This window comes from Haliotis rubra, unplaced genomic scaffold (genome assembly GCF_003918875.1).
Source record: "Haliotis rubra isolate DU_JTF1 unplaced genomic scaffold, ASM391887v1 Scf149, whole genome shotgun sequence".
NCBI lineage: Eukaryota > Metazoa > Mollusca > Gastropoda > Lepetellida > Haliotidae > Haliotis > Haliotis rubra.
This window is the reverse complement of record NW_025765436.1, coordinates 231,997-258,199: the sequence shown is the minus strand read 5'-3', so window position 1 is coordinate 258,199 and position 26,203 is coordinate 231,997. Positions and strand designations below refer to the sequence as shown.

The 26,203-nt window shown below is 38.0% G+C and overlaps 2 protein-coding genes across 3 annotated transcripts in view; one reads left to right on the top strand and one right to left on the bottom strand.

The window, feature by feature from the left end:
- LOC124269965 (calmodulin-regulated spectrin-associated protein 1-like) overlaps positions 1–26,087 on the bottom strand; it is a 59,852-nt gene extending 33,765 nt beyond the window's left edge. The window contains 1 exon segment of the mRNA XM_046704964.1: positions 25,718–26,087. Within this exon segment, the coding sequence (XP_046560920.1) occupies positions 25,718–25,804 (87 nt within the window). The 5' untranslated portion in view covers positions 25,805–26,087.
- The window catches only part of LOC124269979 (cartilage acidic protein 1-like), a 36,217-nt gene that overhangs the window by 6,028 nt on the left and 3,986 nt on the right, over positions 1–26,203 (top strand). Inside the window, exon 1 of one of the 2 annotated variants that reach the window (XM_046704978.1) lies at positions 9,457–9,661. The exons of the other annotated variant lie outside the window; for it this stretch is intronic. The gene's annotated coding sequence lies outside the window, so the exon portion shown is untranslated. Of the gene's footprint in view, positions 1–9,456; positions 9,662–26,203 lie in introns of those variants that run through there. 2 annotated transcript variants of the gene reach the window in all.

The window sequence follows — 26,203 nt, the reverse complement described above, 5'->3', positions numbered from 1 at the left end:
ACGCAAGTGACTCTAAAATACAAGCAGAAAACACATGTACAATGTAACCTTGGCTTAATGCAGCCTTAACAGTATTTCATTTATATCCTGGTAACAATGCAACAGCCTATAATCGCTGTATTTCACCCTGACCCAATAGCACCACCTGTCAGATAAGTTTCTATTCTTATCAGATCTCACCCCATGTATTGCCTCCTGAGAAGTACACATGTTCCGGCTACTCACTGCTGTTACCTGGTACATGATCCCATGAGTTTACAGGAGCAGGCCAACAAAACATACCTTCACGTGACAATGTAAATTCAACAGGAGCAGGCCAACAAAACATACCTTCACATGACAATGTAAATTCAACAGGAGCAGGCCAACAAAACATACCTTCACATGACAATGTAAATTCAACAGGAGCAGGCCAACAAAACATACCTTCACATGACAATGTAAATTTAACAGGAGCAGGCCAACAAAACATACCTTCACATGACAATGTAACTTCAAATTAAACATTAAACATCCACTAATGTTCATACAATGTATGCGATATTTATATATTTTGACATGTGAACTAAAATCCAAATTACAAATGGGCAGATGTATGGACTAAATATTTGCCTGACAGAATATTCTATGAAGACCCAAAACATTTAACACTTACACTGTGGTGAGGACCACAAACAGTGTGTAAACATGTTGTAGAAACAACAAAAGGTTCTTCATTCAGATTTCATGAAAAATAGTTAATCACAACAACATTACCAACTTGCAGCTTGACTTCAGAATGAAATGTGATCCTGAGTCAAACAGAACTAAAATGACAACTATATAAGCAACACAAACAACAGTAAGATGCAGCACAGGGACTTATCCAGGGCTCTACACATGAAGTGCAACTTGAAGGAAAATTGGGAAATTATTGTCGCTTTGTCAAAATCTGGTGGTTCTTTTATGATTCATACTGTCTTAAACATACATGTGCTTTGAGATTGCTTTTAATGCAATAATATCACACTAAGCATTAAAACACTCTTCTTTATTGGTTCTGTTATGAGTGAAAAGTTATCTCCACAAAGCCACAAATTAGTTATTAGTAATACATTATGTATATTAACATGAATTGGGAAATTCTAAATTCCAAATTGACATATTTTATGTCATTTCCTGCAGACAGGGGCTGAATATCGGCCTCAGAGGAGGTCTAGATTATACCCTGACACACCAGCACATCTCTGTGCATCGCCTGCATGGCCCTGTGTGCGGTTGACAGACATGTTATTCATCATTGACTGGGATTGCTGAACCTACCGTCACCCTGCCGATCAGGACAACTAGGATAAAATATGACTGGTTGACACATTGCTATTTAATTTTCCATTTCATTCTAAAACAAAATGTGTTTCTGGTTCCATGACAAGCTACGACCTAGAGTCCATGACCTGAACCTTTTCTCATTCATTCTGGACTGTGTCAAGCTTAAGCAATGTCTGTTGGTAATGAATGTGTTCATCAACTGCCAGATTGAAACACTAAATATATCAGTTACAGACAAAACAAGATGGGTTTTAAATTACGAATGTATTTACAAAATTTGTTCGGATTAGTTATCATCGTACCAATGTTACAACAATCTTTAAATGACCAATCAACTCAATATGGAACAACCCCTACACCATTGTCTCGAAATTACCGACTGTAGCTAATATCAGGCACCATAATGGTTTCTGTAGCATAATTACAGGCCTGAAACAAACCTGCACCCATTATGTGTCAAGCACCATCAATCTTAATTTGTACAACACCTCCATCGCCCAGAGCCAGAGTGACCTCCCTTTGATAGCCCCTGGAATGTGTTCAAGAGAGCATAATCAATGCAAATGGAATCTCTCTGACTCTCTGAGGAACGGCTCACTGTCCTGACACAGCGATCAATACGTGCAAGCTATCCAACACCCAGACTACTGTTGTCCCCATGCTAACTGAAGTCCAGCCTATTGATATGTCTGATCTTACGGTCATACTCCTGGATTCAGTCACTGATCTATTATAGAAAGATTTGTTGACATTCTTTGGAGACTGCAAATATTGCTTGGTCAGTAATTTATCAAGTTTATGTGAGTCTATTTATTTCATAGATGCCTCTAGAAGAATACAATATGGCTCCTTGCACATTTCATCCTTGTCTGTTAACACCTCAAAGAGTTGTCATGGTGGTTTGCCATCTTAACTTTCTAATCTAGGGCATGTATATGTTTCAGCAATCTTGATTGTTAACTACAATAACTAATATATAATGCTAATTAGCACTTGATTACAAACATAATTCAACAGATTAAGATCACTTAGTATTTTCCACCTAAAAGTATGGATACAGACGTTTTTATCTTTTTATGTAGCAATAAGTTATTTAGGAGATGAAGTGTTACAAATATCAGCTGAGGTTACTTTGACATTCACAGCATTGTTGATCCCACACAACGCTGTAGGTGTCAGTCAACACTCGCTGGATTTGTGTGACCCAAATATATCAGAATACTGCACCTAATGCCATTAATAGCTATATGAGCGATGTCAACACTACTCATTAATTCCAATCAACAATGGCACAAATAGCTGTGCTTGTACAACACCATTGATATCTTGCAGATACAATTTTATAAACATATGCCACATAAATCCATACAAGTATCAAATTATTTTTCACTAACAGCCATATGAGTGACAGCTGAATTCTAATATTTGAGACTGAATCATATCAAAGAAATTCTTGCATAATTGGACGTGTTTCTCACATTGATAAATCCAGTACATTTGATTGGTCGATTTCAAACAAAAGACAGGAATTGTTACTTATGCTATTAACCACTGGTGTGCATGATCCACGCTGTTCTTTACAAGCACTCATGATAAAGCTGAAAAATTGCTGACCTCAGGAAAAGAGGACATTCGTTCAGTCATTAATTCACTCACTCCTGCAGTACATCTGATTCTTTGATTCTTTGCCCCAAATGTCAACACACCAGTATCTCCAGCAGATGAATATGGTGGAACAGTCGTGGAATTATTGATTTGTACTGAACAGGGCAGTCTAAGCTCCAAGCCAAGCCTGCAGGCATGGATCTATCCATGCATGCACTCGAATCATTAAATGCCAGACTCCATCAGGTGCATCAGTCATCTCAATCTGAAAACTGCATCACAGATCAATATAGAGACAAAACATTGATAAAGGGTGCACAATAAGCACCACTTGCCAATGCAGATTGGGAACTGCTCAGCATGTCTGTCTTAGTGCAGACCTTCCTTGTCAGGGAGATCACCATGACACCCAAGTCTGGTGGAGACAGTGTCATCCTACCCTGATTCACAACTTGACTGGCTTTGAACAACTACTATTTCTGATGTAACTCAATAACAGACTCTACTTGACGCAAACACACAGAGAGAAAAACATAACTTAATTGAAAGAATAGAATCAGTTATTCCAACCTTTCCACCCTAATAGACCAGCCTTGGATTATCCCATACCACTAAAACAATCTGTCAGTTGAGCAATAATGGAAATCTTCTGATTTTCTCTGTATAATTTATTATGATTAAGCACTAAATTTGTTCTGAATTCAGATTTGGATTTTCACAATTTGGTACAGTGGGAGTTTCAGTATGGATAGTTTGATAATCAAAATAATAAACACAATACGACAATTTAAAATGAAAATATATATTTATGTCCTCTCATATACTAATACAGAAGCACCAGCTTTACACGGCTAGAGCTGGTTGGTGCTCTGACCAGGTTGATGAGCAATATTTCACATGGGCTGCTTCTAACTACCATGTGCATCCACGGATGTAGGCAATGACCCATGTCACCACAAACACTGTTTGATGTATCGTGTCCAAAACTGGTCTAGCCACCTTCACTCACATCCCTGACCAGGCACCTTTGTCCCACAAAGCAGCTACCTTTGCCCCTTCGCACAAGCATAATAGTACAATGTATTACAGTCCTTCAGTAAATCCTAGGGACATGACATCTGACCTGAGCCCTGCTCCCTGCTGTAACAGCCAGGTGACTTACGTATCTCATTCATATCTATATATGAATACCACATCAAAGGAAAACACTAGCTGGTACAAGTTATGAGATATGTAAAGAATAATTATATTCAATAAATGAGTCTATGGTTTGTTCACATATTACTGGCTGTGGGACATAGACAGTGAAACCCTGTTGGTTTGAACCTTGTTAATCTGGAAACCTGCCCAATGGAGAATACTGTAACTGGGAATAGAACCTGGTAATTTTGCTGTCAACAGCACCGAACAGATCAACCAGGTTTCCTTGCATTGGGAGTGCAGAATACATATTATAACCATGAAAGACTGAATATTTAGACATTTCACACAATCTATTTGAGACATTAGCTGATGATACCTACAAAGAGAAAACCATTGATCAATGGAAGTTAATTTTAATCAGAATTTACTGCTCTAACAAAAGCCTTGAGCAATTTAGTCTACATCAAAGAACCATTGAATAAAGAAACTATTTAAGATTCTGGTCAAAGGTACCCAATTTTGTCAGTAAACATGCTTGGTCTTAGTCAAGGGACTATTCTGCTGTTCTGCATGACATCTACTGATTTATCTTAACAATTCCCTAGCCTTCCATACACCAGTTGTCAGTTACTGACTAGACACGGTAAGAACCTTCTTGTCAACTCATTCACTGCCATATGAAAGGAAGAGCAATGTGTCTTCTTCCAAGTAGCAGGTGGTTCTGTACAAAAGATTTGACACTTGGATTCAGGCAAATGATCAGTTTAGCACAATTCCTCAGTGAGCAAAAGAGTCAAAAGCATTCCTGGATGTCAACACTTACTTCTCCATTATACATAATGACATCAGTATTTTCATATGTTTGATGGCTACTCACATCTAGTCAAGCTTATTAGGGAAAAGAATCAGTGACTTGGTCAGCAATCTCTAGTCTGAAGCTGGAGCCTCGTCTTTTCTCGGTGCATTAACCTTCTGATGGCCCATATGTAAAGCATGAGGGAATGTAATTTTACACCTCTTGGAGCAATAGTCCAGCAATATCATGGTAGGTTACATCAGAAATATGCCTCCCACTTTGTACCAAAGTGGCTAAAGAAGCCTGGACCTTTGGCTTGACATGAGAACATCACTAGGTTACCCAGTCATCTCTCCCATAATACTCAGAAGTTTAATATCACTACAGTTATTTCATATCAGTATACTCAGGGGTGGAAATAACCCATTGCCCGACGTCCGAGTCCAGTGTTTTTTTCTGTTGGGCAAGCAATTTGTATGTCACACTGTACCGGTGTCCAGTTGACTTTCCAGTGTTAATTCTGTTGTTTATTTAAAAAATCAGCAAGAAAACGGTCGGTATAGTGGAAAAATTATCAGGGCAAGTGACATTACATGTGCCACTGTACTGGAGTACACTATCAATTTTAAAGTTATTTCCACCCCTGATACTTAATCTGTTATGCTATGAGAGACAATTATATTATGCATATATGAGGTAATATCTGCTGATGGTGATACTGAGGGAGCACTCTCCTAGTAGACTTCAAGGTCTTCGCACAAACTGCTTTGATACAAAAGGTGCTGCACTTTTGAACACAGCAACCATATTGCTGTTATACAGGATTATCCTTCACTGAGTCACTTGACCCTTGACTAATTCAACCTGAACACAACCTTTAAAGTTTAATGTCCATCATGTTGATAGACAAGGTTGTCCATTTTAGCGATCACAATTTATTGAAAACAATCAAAGTGCAAAAATGATTTGACAACATCAACAGACATGTTAAGAGTCTTGTCTGTTTTGATATGGGTAGGTGAGGTAATTGATATCACAGCAATGTATTTTTTCACACGACCTCCAAAATAACATGACTCATATTCAGTTTGATTAATGGGGGTGTCATTATGTGCTACACTTGCTTCATTTTCTACACCCTCAAATAACAAGCAACAACATACCCAATCTGTTCTGAATTTAAACACAAGCAAATTGTTATTTCCAGTCAGCCATCAAATATAAATTCTGCCTTTTCAAAGTTGCCACAACAGTAGAGCCCTACTGGTACTCTACACTCTGAACCTTTCAATCACAAGCTATGTGAGAGGTCGACAGAACACCAACTGAGTGATTATACACCTAGTTAGGTTGGTCTAACTGACAGCATTATACACTCGGTGCAGTAAGTTTCCTGTTGCTCCACCACACTGCTTCAACTGTATCACTTCCCCTGTGAAACAGTAAATCATTGTAACAGAGGAGAGAGAATCTCTTGGACAATATTTTTCAAAGATTAACTCCCACCTTCAAGGCTGGAACAGGTTATATATAATCGTTTATGCTAAAATGTTTCCTGTCTACTAACCCAAACTTTGGTTGTAGCATCATGTTCAGTATATTTTAGCGTTATCATTTGGACCTTTGTTCAGAAGGACTTACTGGGCCATACAGAATTTTACCAGAATCCAGCTTTAGACAAGTGACTCAAGTCAGAGACTGTATAATGTTCCAAAAGGAACATATACTGCCTGTTCAGCATTTACCAGTGACGAGAAGCATATGTATTTTTCCATCACAACATCATACAGTAATGTTTAAGGCTGAAACTAGATGATACAGTAATTAAATATGATATACAGTAAATAGTTACATTGTATGTGAAGGTTACAGCTACACCAACTTACTGAAAAATGACCTTCCAAGTCCTGGTTCTCAGCATCATACTGTACAGGATCATCCACTGCATCGTAAAATTCATCCTCTGGTGAAGTCAGGATGTCAGATTCAACCTGTGGTTTAACACACTGATATGACGGACAAATTGTCTGAGCAGTATAAACTGGCTGAGTTTGTACATTTCCTTCCAATTGGTAATATGTATTTCCATTAGGAGACTGTGGATGATGAATGGATTGACAACTGTTTGTTCCTCTTAGTTGATTTTCTGGAAGCAGTGATTCTTTCAAATCTTGTTGTTTTAATGCTTGAGTATCTGGTTGGAGAAGTGGATGGAATTCATCATACACATCTAGGTATGTTTCTGAAGGTTCTGAACTGTCATCCGGTGTAACACTTGCCTGACCGTCAAGAACCCATTCAGGTTCACAGGAAGAATGAACCACGGGAAAAGAGGATTGAAGATGGTTAGGTGGTTCATCAGCACCTGTATGATCCATATGGTTGACTTGTGATTGACTTGTATATAAACCACCTTGTGATTGTTGACATATAAGAAAAGGTTGAACACCTTCACCATGCGACTGGTAGGGACGACCTTCTATTGAGTAAGCTGGAATGTACATTGACTGGTGTTGAGGATGAGCATTATCTTGAAGATGATATGGTTGCAGGTGAAGATGAGGATGCTGTTGAGGTTGAGGTTGAGGGTTGAGGTTGAGGTTGAGGTTGAGGTTGAGGTTGAAGTTGAGGATGCAAAGGGGACATCTGGGAAGGCAGCACCATATAATTCCTAGTTCGGTTACGGGTTTGCTGAGTTTGAAACTGCTTGTTCACACAATCTCTCCAGTTGACATCACTTTGTTCAGATGACACTGCCAGGGGTTGTTCTTCGTCAATACTTGTTAATGAATTAAACCTGTTTGTATTCCTGGAATGTAACTGTCTATCAAAGGTTTCATGAGTATTGGAAAACGAACCTTGATTGGATAGCAAATTGTTATTTCTATGATGAATATAAGAATCGTATTGGGGATTATCCCCTAGATTGTACTGGACTGGACTTTGGTATGATTCCACCTGAGACACATCCCTCACATCACAATGCACATCCTGATTGTTGTTGTAGGAAGTGTCATGATGAAATTGATTGATTAGGGTCCTATCTAGATATGGCTGGCCTTGTACTGAAATCCTAGGCGACTTTGTAGACATGTCTATGTAATTACTTCCCAAACCAGATTCCACACAAGGCCATCCAATATTGTAGCATCCATGTTTCATCCCAGGTTCACCAAGGTTTGGGTCATTACTAAACCTGCCACTATTCTTGTGCTCGTCATACCCAGCATAATTGAAGCATTTGCAATCACTGTGAAAGCAATTGTTCTCATGGAACAAACTCCCACTTCTTGATTGATATTCCTGGGTTTCAGTAGCATCTTCCTCGCCCCCTGAGTTTCCACCTAGAGAATCCGCATCATAGTCCGATGTCGTCCAGTCTCCATGCTGTTCCATGTCTCCCATTCTGTCAGACTACAGCTGTTTCATGTACACAGGATAGAGTATCAAGAACCGACTACATGAAATGTTCAATAAAATATAACATACATAACTTTGTCTGTGATATTCACAAAATCTTTTCTGAGACAGAAACTTTTCCCTGAGTATATTTTCCGATATCTCAACACCTTCCTTCTAAATTAGGCCTTGCAGACGTGTAAAATCAACTGCAGTTCACTTGTTTGTTCTCAAACAAACACGATTCATCTGTGGGATGACACCAGTCTCGGGTCAGTTCTTTCATTCATTTTGATGTGTCAGACATCTACTTCATGAAATCTAGATTAGTAAAAATATTCTTGTCAAACCTGCACAGCGCGATTATCATCCCACTATTCAGAATGAACTTCACATATACCTGGGAGTGACCACAATATCCTAAACTCAACACAAATCCGCAAAAGCCAATCCTTGTCAACATGCACTTGAATACAATATCTGCAACACCTTCCCAGGTGAGTGCAGGTGACAACACAGGAAACCGGACTTCGTAATTCAGCAGCCCATGTCTGTATTGAAAACGTCATCTACTTGTGCATGATGCTAATACACACAAAACTATCTTGATGTCTCTCAAGAAAATCACATCAATGTTAGGTGTCAAATAAACCTCTCCTCTCTTGCCAAAACACCATAAAAAAATTGTTCATAAAGTATCTTCTCCTGAACAGCCTTCACCTCCATACACAAACATGACAAAGGAAGTTTTCAGCACATCACTCACTGTAGTGTAGCATGGGGTATTGCAGTATGTAGTTTGGCCCATGTTGATACATGTGATGGGAACTATCAAAGGTATTCACATAACAAAATCGAAAGTCCTCATTTTTAATCACCCTTAAACTTCTCCAAGATATCCGTCTCCTTCACACACGACTGAAAGTCAAACACTGTCAGTTACTTTTAAAGGCAAAATTATCACGCTTCAGAAGTCAAAGATGAGGGTGATCCATGATTGACAGTTCACAAAATACTGAATATTTCAAGGATAATATCAACACTGACTCCAGATAGTCCTCAGTAGCACCCGTCACTCTTTCTTCACTTTCCACAGCAATAAAAGCGAAATCTGTGTCACGCTGATTATAAAGCATTGAAAGTGTCTCAACCAGTCAAAGTAGGTACTATTCACCAGGTAGCCTGCGGCTGTGGAGATTCATCTTGATTGAAGAGGCATCTACTGTCACCAGGAGGCTTTAACCTGCTCCCTATGCCCTGACTGAAACATGTCACGGATCAACTCCCATTCAACACATGCCCATGATGCAGTGAAAACCCTGCACTCCTTCTGACCCTGTGTGTATCACCGTTATCTGTAGGATGTGATACAGGAGAATCACAACACAGTGTCTACCTGAACGTGCACAGGTAGGTGATAAGACAGCCCACTGTCAACATGGCTAGGAGCACATAGTCTGCATTATCATTGATCACTAAGTACGATGCATCTTATCACTTATGATAAACATAATCCTAGCTAGATCCATTTATTGCTTCAAAGACACTTTCAGTTGCTATAAATAGTGATTTCAGTTTCAAACTGGTTCAGTTTCTAGGACATTGACTGACTGTGCTCCAAAATGTCCAAGGAATGTATTCTAAATTTGGTTATGATACATTGAATGCCACATCAAAAGTTGACATTATATTGAAAATATCCCAATGCCATTTGTGTCTAGCAAACATATTTCTGATTTTGTCATGTTTAGGTCTCTTTTCGTTCAGATACAAATTTAAGAATTTAGATTTCTCAAAAAGCTATGTGGTTCTCATTCTGTCCCATGTCCCACAACATGCTAGAACTTCACAGCTGCGATGTCAACACAAAATCAAATACCTGGCCTCCTATAAATACTGTCCCTCCTACCTGTGCTCTGCCTGTCAGTCAGTGCAATAGCAGATACATCAGGCTTGGATAAACACTCCACTTACAACATTATCATTAAGTTACTCAACGCTGATCCTCTGTCCTCGTTGACACTTGTACAATCCTGTTGTACATTTAACATGGGGTGGTTCCAACACCTGGATATAGAAGCATTGTAAACTGCACCAATCCACTTGCACATTACCAATCTCAGTGATTATACTCATCAACACACAGCATGTGTGCATACAAAGCATGTCCAGTAATCCTATGACATTGCAAGTCAGGTAACACACAGGTGGAGCAGTTGAGGCAGTTTTTGACAGGAATGCACTGGTTACAAAATATCCAAGCTCCCACACTGGTACCTGCAATCAATTCCGTGACAAACAATAGTTTCAGTTGCTGAGAGTACATCTCATGCTGATTGTATGTATCCAATCATTCCCATATTACTCTGGTTCACACAGACCTCTGTAGGAAATACTCATTAGTAGACACCATAGTCAGAGCAAACCGCTCCAGGATCCTGGTCCTTGGTAATGCTGATTCGTCAACCTGGTCTCAGACAGCATGTACTTTGCCGACTCAGCAAGAAATATCATTATCTCCTGCCCCATACGGATCAATAGGTTTAAGGTGGAAAGTTGAGAAACAACCATTCATTGTCCAACAGGTACGTCCCTTAAATGTCTCCACATTACATCACAAGTCTTCCTACATGCTTTTCATCATGTGCCTCAATGAACATGAACGTAGATCGATGGAGTGGATGGGTCTGTACTCAGTCGTCTGACAATGATGTAATCGTGCCAAAGCAGAATATTGTCTCATTAATACAATATTAATTTTCCAGCACAAGATCAATCGATCTACCACCAGGTTGGCATGTTTCATATGACCTCACACAATCACAGTTTCCAAGTCTGTGAATTTAGATCAATGGATTAGTTTTGGTCATCATCCAAATACCTTGTTGTAGGGTCAGACTGTTGTGAATAATAAATACTTGGAGAAGGTCCTCTGGCATCTGACCAACTGGAAGGTTAGTCACAGTCTGGCAGGTGGTACTGGCTTCCTTGTAGATCCAGTTTGGAAACATAAACGTTGAACACCAAATTGGATTAAATTTTGATATTCACCTACAATATCAGCAGCATCTTCCACATGGCCAGTTCAGTCACACAATAACGTCAATGTAATGACAGGAAGTCAGTTGTCCTGGGAAGAATGGCTTTTTTCAAACTTTGTACTAAACACAAAATCTCGTCTGAGCCAACCCTCAACTGTACATGTAGAAAAAGAAAACCCAATCGTGCAGGCTGTCAAATATGTCCTACTGAAGAATGTGTCGCTCCTTGACAGTAAATACAAAAGCCAACACTGATGCTTTTACATTCCAAAAGCATGATGAGCTTTTCCTAACTTCCCAAAATTCGATCTTATCGATCCTCCATAACAAAAGTTATGCCATGTCTTATCAAAGTACCAGAGTTAGAATACTAGTATGCACCCTAGCCATGACATACCTTACAGAAAGGCAACCATCATAAAAAATCAATGAAACAGATCCTTCATTACTGTGTTTATGTTGAGAGTGACGTTAATCTTAATATATTCATAGATCTTCAGTGTCAGATACAAGACACTATTTTAGTCACCAGCTCCTCTCAAGACACTGTCATTGATGAACAAGCACATCTTGAATTGAAGTCATCAGAATCCAATGATGCATGCAAATGCAATAATGCATTTCTTCCGTGGAATGGTCTTCCAAATAATAAATTCTCACACCAAAAAAGAAAATATCTAACCACAGCCAGATTGAAAACAGGGAAAATGATACTTTTTAAAATTCTTGCTGGATATATAGCTGATGCAGCCAAATTGTTCACTTATTTAGGAGCACTCCAAGTTTGTATTTGTCCATCATTCCACCCAAGTGTCTACACACAGCATGTTGAAGCCAAGTCTAGAGATCAGGAGGTCAGTGGCATCCCCAAACAACTTTACAGGTGAGACCTCCTCACTGTATTCCCCTTATACATCAACACAAACAATAAATATTCAAAATAGGCCTCACTCAAATACACAAAGCTTCACAGGATGCCCAACATTTGAATGGACACCTTTGTATGCTCTCAAAAAGCAAGTCATCAGAGTTTTCCTTGCATGAAGGACACATGTCAAGCAGAAGCAACAAGCGTTTCTTATCCAAAATGAAACTCAAGTCATGAATGAAGATATGAATAGATTTTACTGAACTGTTTAATCCCAAGTCTTTGCCTTAGCAGGCCACAAAGAGAGATGGACAAAAACACACTCGTCTCCTTTTATTTGCAGGTTCTTGATGGGCGAGATAAATAAAAACATTTCATTGTAGGCATGGCTGGCAGGTTCCTCATGAAGGATCAATGATAGACAAACTTGTGTTCATGTTAGACATAAATGTCAGGTATCTAGGCTGGAGGCAGCATTGTGAACAGCCTTCAAATTAACTATTTCCAATAGTAAATACACATGATGAACATGGACAGCTCTACATATATGTTATTTGATGTTCATAAATGTTGTGGACTCATCCCATTCTGCAAAGGGAGTTAATCAATATGTGAAACAGCTTCTGACATGGACTCTACTTGGCTGTGTTGAAATTAAACATGAAAGTCAAGTGGTGCTTGTCACATTTATGGGGGTTCTGAAATTCAAATACCACTTTCAACCAACACCCTAGCCTTGCTCCAAGGCTGTATTGAATATGTCAATGGATGTAAAGTAATTCTATCCTTATAATATGCATGTCTTGATATGCAAACAGTACAGTTCTAGGGACAACTTTTTCGTACTATTTATATAATCTAGAAACTATGATTTAAACAACATATTACTGCCTTAGAGACTTGCACAATTCTACCCATCTCCAGAATCCCCTTTATTTCTGATGAAAACATTATTATTTACCATTTTACTTTTATTGAAGATCTTCCAATAACATCATTGTTTACAGTTTTTGCCTTTGAGGGCAATAGCCCAAACTTGGCTATTATTTGCTAATCTAACTCGACCACATAGAACTGTACTTATATGTTTTGGACTAATATGTCTAAATTTGCAGACTGACACTAAGAGGATGAAGTAATTATCTGGGAATTAATCTGAATCACACTAATCACTAAAGAAAAGCACTACATTTTCTTTCTTTTCATATCAGACAGACAGACTGACAGACCAACAATTTGATACAGTTAGGTGAATATTATTTATTAGTCACATTGTGGAAGCCGCAGTGGCTGAGCAGGTTAGGTGGCTGACTTTGTGTGCTGGTGATTAGGTGCCTGACTCTGATAGTGTGGGTTCGAATCCCGGATGCGACTCGACCCAACAAAAGTACTAGAATCTGTACTTTACTAAGAAAGTGTAATCCCAAATATAACATATGTTATAGGAAAAAAAAGTCATTTCAGGACGTGACAAAATAAACTTTCTCAACATCATTTAAAGACATGGGCCCATGAGCTTGAATATATGTGCAGCCTATTGTGAGGTGAATCCTTTCACTGTGATCAATGATGCATTAGGTTCAGGAAAGCAACTGACACCAGTAATAAAACCTACTATTAATCATAGCAGTCATTCAGAACTATTCTGTTTACAAACGTCAGAAGGTTTTGCTGCATAATGAAGCTAATGTATGTCGGACAGCGTTCTCAACAAGTAACCAGTTAGACACAGTCTGATTGTCTCCTCCCAATCTGGTTTGTTCCACTCAATTAACGACTTTGTTTCAAGAAGAGCCGCATCTCATCTTCAATCACATCCGCATACAGTAAGAAAGATGAAGTTTACTGAAATGCTGAGTTTATTTATGTCTTTCCTGACAACATGAGCTAAAAAGCAAGAAACGTGTAGTTTTTCAACACAGAACAGAGAAGTAATTAAGTCTGACTTGGTTGATGACAAGTATGTATGCCTGACAAGGCAATCCCATCACAATAGATTAAGATGAAGCAGCACTGTGATATCTTGGGGGAACCCAGTACTGCTGATAGGTGCACAGTATCATCCAGCACACAAAGGTATTTCTTTAAAGTTCAAAGTGAGTGAAGGAGTTTGGTCTTAGGGCCATTTTATATTCATGCAATATTATGGCTAGGAACACTGGAAATGGACTTGACATCATATCTAATTATGGTATCAAATCAAGGATTTCTACATGAGCCAACTCTTGAACAACCGGTTACCCCACTGCCCTGCTATAGTTCATGATCATGACAAACACCATGATGTGACAACATGCTGAAATATGTCTTTCAAGTATAGAGAGAAGTTGACAACTGCTGGTCTGTAGAGCCAGAAGCATTATTGTTGTTTACTGGCAAACTTTACAAGGCTTCGACTGCATTAGGTGGGATACAACAAATAAGCAGATCACTGGTAAGTCAGGCTGTAAAGAATGTTCCAGAAGAATATTCACACAAAGGTCAAACAGTATTGTATATCTATGCAATGAGGCATGTTTGGATCAGGTCAACTTTATTAACTGCACCATTCACCTCCATGTTTTACCAGCATGACCATCACTATGACATTTCAGAAATATTGACTAAAACACAACAGATGTTTTGCAGTGTTTGGAATTAAGAAACCTATGCAATGTGAATGTTCAGGCTTTAGTTTTCTTCAAATCCATGTGTATACTGAGAACCTGATTTGACTCTTCACCAACACTGGCTTGGCATGGATCTACTGCACCTCCAATGGTGAGAATGTGAATTTAGCGTTTAATAGGCCAAATAAATATATAGCTGTAAATCATGAACCAGATGTAGAGAACTTAGGCAGGTTAGTTAATTAAGGCAACCTGAGATTGATGTTATAATCAGCATCATGGCAACAATGTCAAGCTGACCTTTGTGTAATACAATAACCCTGGATCACAAAATCCTGTGGACAATAGTGTGGGTATCTATGATATACGATCTGGAAGAGAATAGGGTTTGAATTTTGCTTATTTTTACTGGTACTTCTTGAACTTTACTAGTCTTGAACAAGCAGACATATCTGAATGTAAATCCTGGGTCGCTTGAGAGAGTTTATCACCCTGAACAAGCATCAAGACAACCCAATCATCATTGGGTGCATAATAAGTGCTTTTAGTACAAGGCACCTATTATGCACCCAATTACCACAAAACAACAAAGATGTGCAAAACCAGAGCTCAGACATTGTATCAGACAAATCATGTCATGCAAATGTATTCTGGTTCGGTTTTATTTTTCTAGGCAGTAGGCAGGGGAAACAAACACAAAGTGTTATTTTCTTCATGTTACAGAACACAAAGCACCATAGCAGAAAAAGCACTTGAGCTAGCACATTCCAATCGTCAATGGCTGTCACCTATCTCCTCACGCTGACAAAAGTGTGTGACCAGGTTACACATGCACTGGCTACACATTGGACATACTTGCAGACGTTTTGTGTTGACAGTCTCGGAAAAAACAAGTTTGCACATAGTCCTTAAATAAGTGGAAGACCTGTAGCCTATTTATACACGCTGGTTCAGTTTACACAGCCAAATCCAGGTGATACCCACTCTGTTGGCATAGGTATGCGATAAAAAGGGTTTTGTGCTGGGAGTTTATATATCTACCTCGGGCAAGTGGGGAGCCTTCTTCATATGTTTCTGGCAAACAGGGAAACGATCATCTTTTATCTTCTTGTTAATCTATCAACCTGTCTTAGGTGGAAGGGGTGTAGATTCACCTGTGTAATCAAAGCACTCAGTGTCCGATCAGTGTTAGTTTACACTGTTGTAATGACACACTTTACAGTGTAGGTATAAACCAAGGTTTACACAACATTGGAATTCCGGTCAATCAGTGACTCAATGTTTGGAATGTACCTATGTCTACTGCATCTAAAAGAACCCCTCATGTTGAAGTATAATGAGTTATTGAGTCATCTCGTGTATCAGGGTGACTCAGGGGTCATTGATATACACAGATATAGATGTTGAACAACTGTTAAAAAGGTCATAAAATAGAGTAAGAATTTAGAGGTGTCCTTAATCCTCAGGTTTGCTGCTTTAGAAAAATAAATCTAGCAGGTTCTGAAATCAAAATCTTTTAACATCTGATTATGGCAAGGAAACCTAGAATTTCATGCTGAATTTTGAACTAAGATAAGCAAAAATGTTCAAGATAAACTTGACCATGAAGTGAAATTTAGACAAATGCTTCATCTTTCCAGAAATTAAAGATTTTATAGTGAATGCACACACCATTCATTTGAAACACATTGACCATTTTAGAATTTTATAACAATTTCACTGCAGTATCACCATGGAACATCACTACAGTATCACAGTGTAACAACATGTCCTTTTTAAAATTATTGGCACAACATCACACACCAGGATTACACCATTACTTCTGAAACGTGTTGAGGTGTCTGATCTTATTATGGAATATGTTTTGAGTGAGTCATAACTTAAACTGTTTACTTTATTTCCCTTCAACAACAAACTGTCATGGCTTCATCCACAGTTCATGCTATATCCCCACAACAGTGACTACAGGGCTACACAGCTAATATCAGTAATAACCTGGCCAGGCTGTGCACACACCTCCACCCACCAGGGAATGACACTTATTGTCCATATACCAGCATGGACACAGTCAGACCCAATCTCCAGGGGCTCCATAAAGACAGGCCTGAACTGCCTTAGTCAAGCCAGCTGCCATAATGGGATTTCAAAGTTCTATTTAGCTCTAAGTCTAAGTAATGGACACATGGCGGATGGCAAATAACAACTTTGCTAATTTATAATTATTGACATATTGAAGAAAAGAGTTGACACGGTTATAAAAACCAATCTACATCAGTACTTCCACCAGGAAGTTTCTTAACTACATAGTTACTGTAAACAAAATGCATCATTTACAAATGCATACTTCAACATTCGTTGATAATTTGTTTGTTAAGAACCCACTGGAAACCCTACAGCTACAGCTGGAAGTGTCCATATGAGTATAATGAATACACCATCACAATAAAGAAAGACTTCTTAATCTTGAAATTTGTTAATCTTGCCAATTTCATTATGGATGGTGCCATGAGTATTGCAATATAATAATTATAATATTCCTGGTTTCCAGCAACAATGGATGAAGACAAAATTACTCTGAAACATAACACAAGAGAAACATCTCAAAATAGCACTCTCAATAACCTGAACCCATCATCCTTACAGCTGTACCACCACACATACCACACAGCAAGACACAAATATCTTGGGAAGATCTCCTCTCTGAGAGAGATCACAATGTACTTCAGTAAGATCACTGATAAAATCTATTAAACATCACCTTCTTACATCCTTCACACAAATACACAAAGCATGACTTACTTGACACTGAAGATCCAAGCTTTCTTCATCAACATGGCTATTTGTAGGCGACATTTATCAATAATCCACAGCTATCATGGTGTTGCTATCAAACAAACCATCTCGGTTGAGGTTTTGGATAGTGTTATGGTGCTCCTACCACCTCTGCATCACAAGGCATATGAGCCTCTGTAACTTTTCATGTAATGCATAATGCTCATAAAGTCTATCTCGGACTGATAGTATTACATGACTAACAATGCCCCAGTATAAGGACAGATACCCGGATGAGTTGCCTCCCTTTCTTCAAAAATGAAATATGACACCAATATGAGGATTAGGAAAACTAAGTGTTTTAATTTCAACTTCAAGTTAATAGAGTTCAGTGCTGGTTACCCTTTTACCTTCATTCACATTTCACATTAAGGCTGGATGCTAAACTACAAACACAAAGTGCAGGTGATGTGGAAAGAAATGTATCGCACCAAGGGGTCATTGCAAAAACATATTAATATATTCTTTTCCAATCTGCTATCTTTTATAACAATTTCAAATAAATTGTGAAAACCTTTGAACACAATGAAACATACCAGCACAATGTGAAACAGGTCTATCTACACCACACTACTGATTAATGTTCTTTGATATTTGGATAAGTGCTAAGCATGAGATGGTCCCTCCGTGTGAAATGCATTCTCACACATGAAGCACATGTGTGCACCTTCCTTCACATCGCTGTATAACAGGGGAGATCGGGTTACAAACTTTCCCAGAGGTCTAAGGGTGTAGGAAGCAGACAAAAAAGGTTTTAACCATCTGGCTGGGCAGGATGATTCAGAGGACGGACCATGTGATGCACAGCCTCGTCTAGTCTCTCACGCTCATCTTCACACAAAAAACACACAAATATTCCTGTGTCTGTCGCTTAAATGGATTCCTTTTTCAGCCAATGCCATCAAGGCTTGGAGTTGAGATTACCCAGTGATAGTAATGCTGCTGAACAGCAGCATGTCTTGTCCAATACAAGAAGAGCATATTATTGACACATCATTTTTTAAAAATATTTAACATGCAAACTGACTTGATGGTTATTCAAAATTACAAATGAATATAATTGAGTTTGTAATTGAGCAGAAGCAAATTCATATCCAGAATAAACGCTCAAACTGAAGAAGCTTTGAGATATGTTCAAGTACAGCTATCGATGCTGAAGATGATACAGGCTAATTCAGAGACAGCCAAATTCAGGAGTGAAGGCCGACACTACTGGCTGCTGAATGATTATTGAGATCTGACAGCAGTGAAGCATCACAGAAAACTGAAATGATTCATCTGCAAATATCTTGCACTTTCAACATGTCCGATGTAGCAAATGTGGCATTATCATTAGCAATTTCTAGCTGACTGATCAGCAGCTGATGAGGGTCATGTCATAGCTCCCTACTCTGTATACTTAACCAAGTCTTCCTCCTCAATATTGTATGACATCATCAGTAGTATTGTATTCATATATTTCCAGCACTCGTGTGTATTATGTACAGTTATGTCCTCAGGACCAAACAAAAATATGTAGCTTTTTCAGCAGTTCAAGACATGCAGAGTGTGTAAAATAGACAATAAACACTACAGATTTCATCAGAACCATACATATATATATTACTTTAAATGAATGGTATCTGGGTTTATGTTTCTTGATTAAACTGCACTCAACAACATCAAACCTGATAAAGCTGTAAAAGACATTTAAGTCACCCATATTGACTAATGACAAGTCACTGGACAAGTGAGTGAGTGATTATGGTTTTATGCCAGTTTTAGTAATATTCCAGCAATATCATGTCAGGGGACACCAGAAATGGGCTTCACACATTGTATCTATGTGGGGAGTTGAACCTGGGTGTTTAGTGTGACGAGTGGACGCCTTAACCATTAGGCTACCCCACCGTCACCGGACAAGGACATTACAGTATACACAGTCCACCTCACATTCCATACACAACAGAAATAGAAAAATGTCTACCTCACTACACATCTGTTTGTTCATCCTGGTCCAACGCTAATGTCCAGAAAGCAAACTGTCACCACCAGATGAGGACAGACATCCCCCCAACTGAATTCCCACCTTTTCCACAACACCAACAGAAATACCTGCACCTGTGTTGCCCAGGTAATTTAACTTGCGTCACGACTAGCCCAGTGAACTCCTTTATTTGAACTGTTGATACAGTACATCGAGTGGTATCATCCCCATCCATGCTGTGACTAATACCGTTTGTCCCTGCCGTCACAGGAACCATCAACACTAAACTCAACTCATCCCATGCTACCCTATTTGTTCATATAGCTGTGAGATATACAAGTTCAAACACTACATACTGTATTACGGCAGCCTTGCTGTTTGAATGTGAATTTCACTTTTACAGTTGCCTAGGAACTGACATGTACAGGGGTGGGTTAAAGCATGCCCCACCTAGTAGATTAAACTGCTGGACTTTTACACTATCACAGTTGTCAGTAAACTAGGCTCTGACTTCCTATATTTTGAAGCAGTGCACATGCAGGAAGTATGCAAATTCTACACCAAAACAATTGTCTGTGACTGAACGATGCACCACATAAACATCAATGACACTCTTTTTCATTGTTCATTGATTCAGTAAAATCTGTTTAAACGGACAGGGTAGAAACGAAAATCTGATCATGGTAATACTAATATTACCGGGTCCAATTTCTGGTAAACAAGAAACTTTGATTAAAAAGGATTCATTTCGTGTGCATGTCATGTTAGAATGTGTCAGTGTTTCAATAGGCATCACAATCCATGGGCCATACCATGAAGTAAACTGCCACATAAAACCTTTCTCAGTTATGCTTAGATTCCATACTATTTGCATCTACATGAGGTCAGTCCAGACGTACTGCAGCATAAATATAGTGCAAATGTGTATGTATTAAACAAACAGATTTCAAATCTTGGACATGTCTTAATTCAGTGGGTGCCTTAACCATTCCCTACTGCATAACCTTCCGATGTGTTGAATCACTTCAGTTGACTTTACTAGTAAATCACTGGACCATATACAAGAAACTGGTAAATGTTGCAGACTGAACGTAGCACCTGGATATCCAACTTATTATATCTAAGATGGATACAAAATACAAGAAATCAAACGCATATCTTTAAAAAGTTAGTTTGATATTACATGGATGTAGAATAGCCTTGGACAGAATGAATATGGCCTTTGCAAATCGATATATTGTATCAAAAGCCTTGAGCTGCCATACAGCCTTATACATCGTGATAGTTGCTACTATGTGGTCTGGGCAAGTGCTATATGCTAGGCTGTGGCATGCCTCATGTAAATTATTCATAGCTATAGTTTTTGTTAACAGGAAGTTTATACATATCCTTACTGGAACTGGGAGCATTTGAGAATTGAAGAATTTAAAGAGTTCCCAATTTCATCTGATTTTATAAATTCTTCTGAAGAACATAAGAGCACTGTCTTTTTGTGTTTGATATGATGCATATTTTATGACCACACAGACTATCATGTAGAAAGGTGTGATGTTAAGTTTCAACAAGATCTTATAATGAATACACAATTTTTACAAAACTTATTTCTTCATCAGTGTTGTCAACTAATCATGTTGCAGACTAGCGTACTAAAAGTCACTGTTTTTCCTCAAATTCATACACTGGCGTGTAGCCAGTGATCTTGATCTATAATTGATTGTAGTCTGGCTATAAGGACAGGCAGACACTGTGAATATCCCATCCTCATTAGTCTGTATTCATGACTTACATGGCAGCTACAGACCTTTTCTGCACTAGAATCCATACGAGAAACAAATTCCTTTATAAAGTACAGAATATCATATGCCTGTACTCCAGACATAAGATCATGTAAAGAAACGTGCTGTGCACCTACTCAATTGCATACAACATGCAAAGAAAAGTCAGTGAATATATGTGTCTATTTTTTGTCACGGAAAACTGCTACATACAAATATATTAAAAGTTTATTACTTAAGTCATTATTGAATAGTTGAGTATCTGAGCATAATAAATACAATTTGACAGCCATTTGTAACAACTACCAAGTCTTATATTATCCCTGTATGAATGAATGGAATGGTTGTATCAAGCCAACCCATGTAAGTGTGCCTCACTATGTCGAGCATAGAAACTGCCGAGTGTGTATTACTGTACCTCACACCTACCTGAATTGTTACCTGGCTATGGATAATACCTGTTGATGGCTTACTTTACCTGTTTGATTGATTAAGGTCAACACAGGGGACCAGCTACCTGGCTCTCCTATCTACCTATACCACACAACCTTGTAAATAGGACTTGTGTTGATGTGGTCAACAGTCCATACCAAATTCAATCTACTAGCATGGCAGCATGAGCTGAGTTCTATCAGACACAAATATTGTAGCATATATATACATACATAATGAAAATGGATAAAGATGATTTACACTGCACCCAGTATGATGGTTTCAACATTAAATTGTAACAATGAAAGCTGGTGTCATGTTTATTTCTTTATTCACTCTAACACTGAAATTCCCACTAAGAAATAAATACCACTGAAGCTTCTGAACATGTATCAGCGATAGAAATTGGCAATAGAACTACACTTTTTGCCAGACTGCCTTATAGTTAAGGTTCAAGTCAAATAGAAATTTCCCTCCGTTTAGGATTATGTCATAATTATAAGGACTAGTGGAAGAAGCATGCTTGTTTCTATCACTACATACAATGATTTGTCACTAAATTCGTGGAAATTAAGTGAAACATGCAGGTGTTACTAGCCTGCTATCCATTTGTTCATGGCCCAAACTTACAGAATTCATTCCTCAGTACTAAATAGACTGTTTGTCCCAGAAATAAAGTAATCTTTTTTAAAAATGTGCTTCAATAAATAAAACAAAATAAAATCCAAAAGGGACTAAGAACAGTTCTCAATTTCAAGGTCTCTATGGTCTGCGAAACAAAGCACTGAAAGTCCCTTGGGTTTAAATATACTTAGCCAGGGATATAAGTACACCCTTACAACCATATGGAAAGTATTGAAAGGGATTAAAAAAATACAAGATTACATCTGGGAATAACAGTTTCCTTACTTATAACCTGTTAAACTTTCATACACATATTGCTGTATTGAGAACACTAACCTGCATGCAACTTGTTTAGGCACAAAAAAATGATCACTTTTTCCTAACTTAAGGCAAGGAGAAGACTAAGCCTTGTGTTCAGCCATTTTGTTGTCATGAAGCCATGGGGTGGGTTACAGTTACGACACATGGTAAAGCACTTACATGAACCCACAATCACTTCTAGAGTCCTACTGCTACTACCCAAGACTTTGAATTGATTGTTGTTTTTTAGCATATATATGCATTGGAGGTTTACAAATACACAGATCCTCAATGACCGGATTATTGTAGCTTCAGTGATAGAGAGGAAACATTAACATGTTTACTGTGTATTACAACAGACTGATCTATTTGGAAACAGAAAGATAGATATATATTCCAGGGTGCAAGCCCACCATGGGTACATTAGATAATACAACTTTACAGGGCATCAAGCCAGTAAGTATGTCAATCATCATGTACATATTGCACAAACAATTGGATGTGCATAGCCTGATACATACTGTCTCACAATATCCTGTTATGACTGCTAAATAGCAATTAACCACAAAAGCAATTTCAACACCACAGATAATCACTGGACCAATACATAATAGGGTGGTGATAGTTAATTGGTTGAACTACAGAGATACACACTGCACATTGGTTATAATGCCATAATTTTCCAGAACAGATTTCCACTAAAATTAACTGACTATAATGCCATCACCAACCTTTTATCTGAAATAGTTTTTCACCAGATTTAAGCCAATTCGAAATTCATGTATCACAGTGTTGAGGAAAGCTGAGCCTAATAGTTAAACCCCAAACTAGCAGAAAAACATTTGTAAATTACTACTGGTGAGTCATATGTTTATCTGAAAACATATTATTTTTATTCATCTCAAAAGAGAAATTTATGAGCTTTAGTAAATAAATCTTATCTGTCTTTACAGTCTTTATAATCATGTGTGTGAAAACATCAAAAAGAAAAAAAAAAATTAATCAATCTTGCCTGACACTAAATCTTTCAAGACTTAATGTAAGACTGTAGGCGTTAAGAGGAGAGGGGTAATGATACTGCATAGTCCTGGTACTACTTGTATTTTTACAATACATGTATTAAAAATTCCAACTTTGATATTCTTTTTTTTTACTGGTTAATCACAACACTAATGTTTCAAATTACATTTCATTTCAGAGATTAAAAATGGGGTGTTGTAGGGCAGAAACATATTCATATCTTAAATAAAAGACAAACTATGCAGGCTGGTGTTTTAACAGTTTCTGTTATCATTCATGTTTTTGCACAAATATGACTAGAAATGTAATGCATTGAATGCAGCATGATACAGTGGTTGTACATCGATGTACAGCAATCATGGACCTCGTATTGCGATACAGTACTGTACTGCTGTACCATTACTTCACTAGTCAACTAGCTATCGAATGGCAAGTGTGTCACTCTGTGTCAACTACCGTCTCTCTGCCCCACTTTTCACTATCCAAACACAGGGTTTATCAGTCTTTATCAGCAAGACCAGGTTTCTTAGTCATTTTTCATATGGGTGAATTGAATAGTCAGTCTCTATACATTTTCACCTAATTTGGACATACCATACCACTGATTTCTTATAGCTACCATATTGCTTTGTAGCACTTTGGGTATTGTGGTGTGAAAAATTCAGAATAACTGCATATTGGTATGATGTCCTACTGTCTAAAATATAGAAGGTGGCGGAATGATAAGATTGTTAAAAAGTAACAAATGAGGAACAGTAGACCATAGCATATATCATTATACAACAATCACAATAACACTGGCTTATGCAATGTACAATATGCACAATATCTGTAATAAGTACAGTACTGTGGCAGCTACACTTCCTTCATACAGGGCCTACCTCTTAGTACAACCTGTATGTGTGTGAGTGAGTCAGTGTATGTGAAAACATGCTACATTACTTGCATGAAGACTGTGTTAGAAGGTACACCAAACCAATACTACAATGGTATTACAGAAGTTCATCATCCATATAATCTTGTCACTAATTACATACTGAACTTCTGAATTTCATTTTAATATCTTATGATTTAATGTTTTATACTACATGTTTCATATTGGTAACGAAAGAGGAGTTCATGATATAATATTACAAAGAAACATTTAAGACCTAGTAGGTTCCAAGTTCAACATATCAAGATATCACAGCTAAAAACCATCAAGGACCCCTTTTAGGATATCAGATTCAAATCATAATTTCACATGCATGCAATATATTCATCCACTGTTCCTGAAATAACAGATGGTAACTCATGGAGATAACAAAGGAAATTAACAATATCTTTATCTATTTGCTAACCACAAAGCACACACACACATACACATGGTGTTTCATGTAGAAGTTTGGTACCTGAAAATAAGACTTAATATACAAACAGACCCTAATGCACTCAGAAATTTTGGATTCAAATGGTGGCGATGTTCTTGTTTAACAAACAAGGAAAACAGTTAATCAGTACCTCATCAACTGGTGATGGTAAAACAGTACAATAGCTTTTCAACACCAAATACCAAATGACAGCTGTCATTAGTCAAGCATGTATGAACACCATAGATCACACTCACAGGTGAGAAAATTAATCACCAGTGATACTACCCCACTTCTGCTTCCATTATGCCTTTGATCACATCATATTGGTATAACATCGAAATATAATGTACCACATGTGGTAAAATGGGGTTCAAATCAGTGTGGTACCAAATGGTCACTCAGAATGGTCTGATTGATTATTCGATATTCTGTGATATGAAGTCTGTATAATTTTAAAATAGTCAATTGACTGAGAAAAACTTCTTAATATTATACGGTTTCAGCTGCAGACAGATATTTGCGAGACATTCATTCAAAACGAAATGTCACAATAACCGGAAAACTGGTTGGTTACCCACTCAACATTGGGTGACATGTTTCACATGCATGTCATTCTTTCGTCTGTCATTCCCACGATTTTCACTTACCCTTTGAGAATCATACTCTGCTGTTGGGATGATTTCAATGACATCATTGTCAGTGTAATCGGCACTCTGAGCACTTGAAGATTCCATAATTACTGTCACTCATTTAGTTCTCGGAACCTCTGCAACATATCCAAATTTATGCAGATTGTTTATGGAAGCAGCGCCATTCTGTAGGCAAATAAAATCGGATTCCCACAAACATTTCATCAGTATCCGTATGTGAACTACCGAGTCATCGCGAACATGAAATAGAAATGTTGAAATTAGGAAAGAAAAGATGACACTCTATGTATCTTTATCGAAAAATTCCTGTCAAATTGAGTCATCTTGGCCCATTGCAATATTATGGACTGAGAAATATTCACTTCCGTTAAAGTGCGCATGATAGAATGTCACGCATGCGCGGCAAAGCCAAAACATAAACTGGGTTTCAGTCTACGTTTTCGCGCAATATTAGATTTATGATAGCATTGGAAAACCAGTTGA